This window comes from Drosophila willistoni (assembly GCF_018902025.1).
Source record: "Drosophila willistoni isolate 14030-0811.24 chromosome 2R unlocalized genomic scaffold, UCI_dwil_1.1 Seg200, whole genome shotgun sequence".
Lineage (NCBI taxonomy): Eukaryota > Metazoa > Arthropoda > Insecta > Diptera > Drosophilidae > Drosophila > Drosophila willistoni.
The window spans coordinates 7,384,025-7,387,370 of NW_025814051.1; the positions used below are offsets into that span (position 1 = coordinate 7,384,025).

The 3,346-nt window shown below is 36.8% G+C and overlaps 1 protein-coding gene across 4 annotated transcripts; it reads right to left on the bottom strand.

The window, feature by feature from the left end:
- Positions 1 to 948: 948 nt before the first annotated feature.
- Positions 949 to 2,829, bottom strand: LOC6643545. Of its 4 annotated transcripts, XM_023176452.2 has the most exons (3): positions 2,180 to 2,739; positions 1,985 to 2,116; positions 949 to 1,169 (listed from the first exon to the last, which is right to left on the bottom strand). In XM_023176452.2, the coding sequence occupies exons 1-3, from the start codon at positions 2,628 to 2,630 to the stop codon at positions 1,054 to 1,056; spliced, it is 699 nt and encodes a 232-aa protein (XP_023032220.1). In that variant the 5' UTR covers positions 2,631 to 2,739; the 3' UTR covers positions 949 to 1,053. The 4 variants fall into 4 exon arrangements, with proteins under 4 accessions (XP_023032220.1, XP_002066453.2, XP_023032221.1 ...); XM_002066417.4 differs by having other exon boundaries at positions 1,985 to 2,827; XM_023176453.2 differs by having other exon boundaries at positions 1,124 to 1,187; positions 1,985 to 2,829.
- Between the last annotated feature and the right edge of the window lie 517 nt (positions 2,830 to 3,346).

A 3,346-nucleotide genomic window follows, 5' to 3' on the forward strand; every position in this document is an offset into this window, starting at 1 on the left:
TTTTAGAGAAATTTTGTATAATTTTAATGCTAATGTTATAAGAAACAACCTAATTTAAAACTAAAATCATATATCATTGGATAAGAATATGTAGCACTTGATAAAGGACAATCCTGACATCATGGCATGGAATTTATGCCATGCTCCATTTATCCATATTTATGTGGTATAGAAACTTTTTCCCAACTTCTTGGAGGGTGTTTCTTTTTGTCTAAAGATCCCACTTTCACTTCTCAATATAAATTGATTTGAGAAAATCTATTGAAAACCATTTTTAAATATTTTCTTTTTCCTAAATAAAGATCTTGACTAAAGCAGATCCCCTTAAAGATCTTTTCACACACACACACACTATTAGATTGGGACAGAGAGCGATTGTGGGTAGAGAAATGAGACATATATCAATTCCGTGTTGAACCTAACTAGTAAGCTTCCCGCTGGGATAGCTCCCCCATCCCGGCCTTTTCCTCTATTGATGCTCTGCTCCTCCTCCGCCTCCTCCAGTCTCATTAGCTGTTGCATTCGATGAGGCAAAAAAAAACAAGCCACTTAATTTAAATTTAAATGTTTACTTCTCGCTTTGCGTGTGGGGCAAAGTATTTTGTCTTCTTTTTTGTTTCTTTTTTTCCTTTTCCCGCCGATTGGTCCCCGCTCTCTCTCTCTCTCTCCAACAAACCAATCCACTGCTCATTCTGTCGCTGTCACGATATGCCAAGATTTATTTTCGGTATGTGCCATGGGCGACTAAAATGCGGCTGTCAGCGCAACAGTTGCTGCCATATATATCCCCCGATTCCCGACCACGAAGACGGCCGATGGCTATGCCTGATGGTGGTCTCCTCTCTGGGCACTTTGGGCGGACCCACACATCGAGAGTCGAGAGTTCCCTCTCATTGCACTTGACACTCCGGGACCAACCCACATTAATTAGGCAAAATATTGACATGCTGATGTGTTGGCTTGGCTATTGATTTATGTATACTTAAGTGTTTCACTTTATTTATTTTTAAATTATATCTGTTTTACATTTTGGCTATAGATTTCTGTTCTGTTCTAAACAAATTTTTTTTGTCTGGCACTACGACTCTTGACTCTCTGGCAGCGATGCAATGGATTGAGACGCATTAGCAATTGGAGTAGCGGCCCCCAACGAGCATGATCAGTTCGACCTAGAAATCAGAAATCAGCTTCGTTTTAGGCTATATGAGAGACTGTACTTAAATTTGAATTGAGGGTGGCGATGGGCGTCAATATAAAAGGTGAAACAACGATTGCTAACGAAAATTTGATTGATTTTCTTTGAAAACAGTTTGCTAAGGCAAATTCATTTTTTATAAAACAAATAAATACTAATATTAATCAATTTCTATTTGTGCTTTCATGTTAACTTCAGTAGAAATAAGGCAAATGGATATTGGCAAAAGGATCAGGCTATGAAACCTGAAGGCCTTTGTCGACCTGCCTCCACTACTCATTGCAATTTAGAAGACATTTTCTTTTTTGTAACCTTTTTATTCCAAATAGTTCTAAAGAGGTTTTTTAGAGTCAACTTATTAAAATATAACGAAAGAAAAGTGTGCAAGTACAGTCTAATGCAAGTTAATAGGCGCACTCTACTTAATGACGATAACCTTTTCTAATTTAGTACCAATTTTTATTCGTAGATAAATTTTGTATGCCTCTTGTTTTGAGTGTCTATATTAATCTTGAAAAAATCTAAGATATTTCAATTTAAATTTAATTTTAGAATAGAAATATGACAAGATCAACTTAAACTTTCTTTGAACCGATCCTCTTCCTAAGACTTAAATGAAACACAAAATCCTAAGACCGAATAAAAACTCAATACTAATTGAAATTTAAATGCATGGATTTAAAATAAGTCGTTTTCGCAGCTTTTCACAGGAATTCAAATACAACTAAAAACTGATAAATAATTGAGTCTCTTCCCGACCATCGAACCAACCCCCAATTCAACTCTTACCATATTTCTGTTTACTGTAACTCCAATTAGTTAAGTCATCGCTGTTTTTGGATATTTTTTTTCTGCTTTTAGTCTTCGCATTGTTGGATATACTCTTTTCTGAATTTTGACCATGTGGATATATTTGCAAGTCTGGGGATAAAGAAATTTCTGAAGTCGATGGGAGTTCTTCTTTGCGGGTGTGACGTGCACAACTTTCTGTAGATTTCTTAAGTAAATACCACGACTGTTGCAACACGTTGCCATCCTCAATGAGTTTCTCATAGCCCGTGAGTAGTCTGCGTACATCGACACCAACTAGTTCCTGGGGCACAGGTAGATCAGTGAATTGTTCCGAAGTTTTACGCAAATCCTCGAATCGTTGAACAAGATCTTTGATTTTACAACCATTGGTCGATTCGTCTTTCTTCACACAGTTTGTGTCCTTTGGGGCTGTGGGTGATGCAACAGCAGCGGCAGCAACGACAACTGCGGCTGCTGGCACATCAATTTCCGGGTTGTCTACTAATCCAGATGAACTCATGCTTTCCAGAATTTTGGCCGTTTGGGCGATGAAGTCCATCTGACGATCACGTAAATTATCTAGCCGCATCTTAAGTTCATCCAGATAGGCCAATTGTCGGAGAGTGGGTGAATCGTTTGCCATTTTTTTTGTTTTGTTTTTTGTATAAACGTTAATTTTGTTATGCAGATGATTATGGTAAAAAAAATGAAATATTGGCGGTGAATCGGGGGAGGAGGAGTAACTGGTTTTTGTATATAACTGTTAATGTGTGTGAATAATATGTGAAAAAAGTCTATGGAGAATTACAACAATTTCTATATAATTTGTGTAAGTGACAATATTATAATGGACTACTAAACATTTTTGGCTTATGCAAAATAGGAATAACAATCTTATTATAATGAAATCTGCCTTAAGTCATGGGTTGGATAATGCTAGCAAGTAAGAAAAAGAATCTATATGTATAAGAAACTTCAAATCTTTCAGATACTTCTATATATATGCAAATATATGCAATGGAAGGATACTTCATTGCCAATGGAATGTGAATCAATTTCCAGAATATTTGCCAACATGATTATCACAAAAATTTAGTTTGGAGGGGGGGTCCTGTAACACTCTTTTATAATCCTGTGTGGCCGCCACTGGATTACCTTTTCTTCGGTGCCAGTTGCTTGTGGTTTTTATGAGCTTCAAATTGAGATATCTCTTGGTAGTAAGTTGTAAGCCAACTCTCCGCCCTCGACTATGTCGAATTGTGGCCAAGTGGTGTATACAATAGTGATTTTTTTTTTTTATTTTTTCATCGTATATTTCATTGCCTGGGATGCTGTTGGGTGGGTGGGGTTACTTTTGTT

Bases quoted from the DNA above. Each gene is read 5' to 3' on its own strand.
- LOC6643545 (XM_002066417.4), bottom strand. From the start codon at position 2,630: ATGGCAAACGATTCACCCACTCTCCGACAATTGGCCTATCTGGATGAA. The intron at 1,170-1,984 runs GTAAGAGTTGAA...TCTGATTTCTAG, and splicing joins TTACAGTAAACAGAAATATG to GTCGAACTGATCATGCTCGT.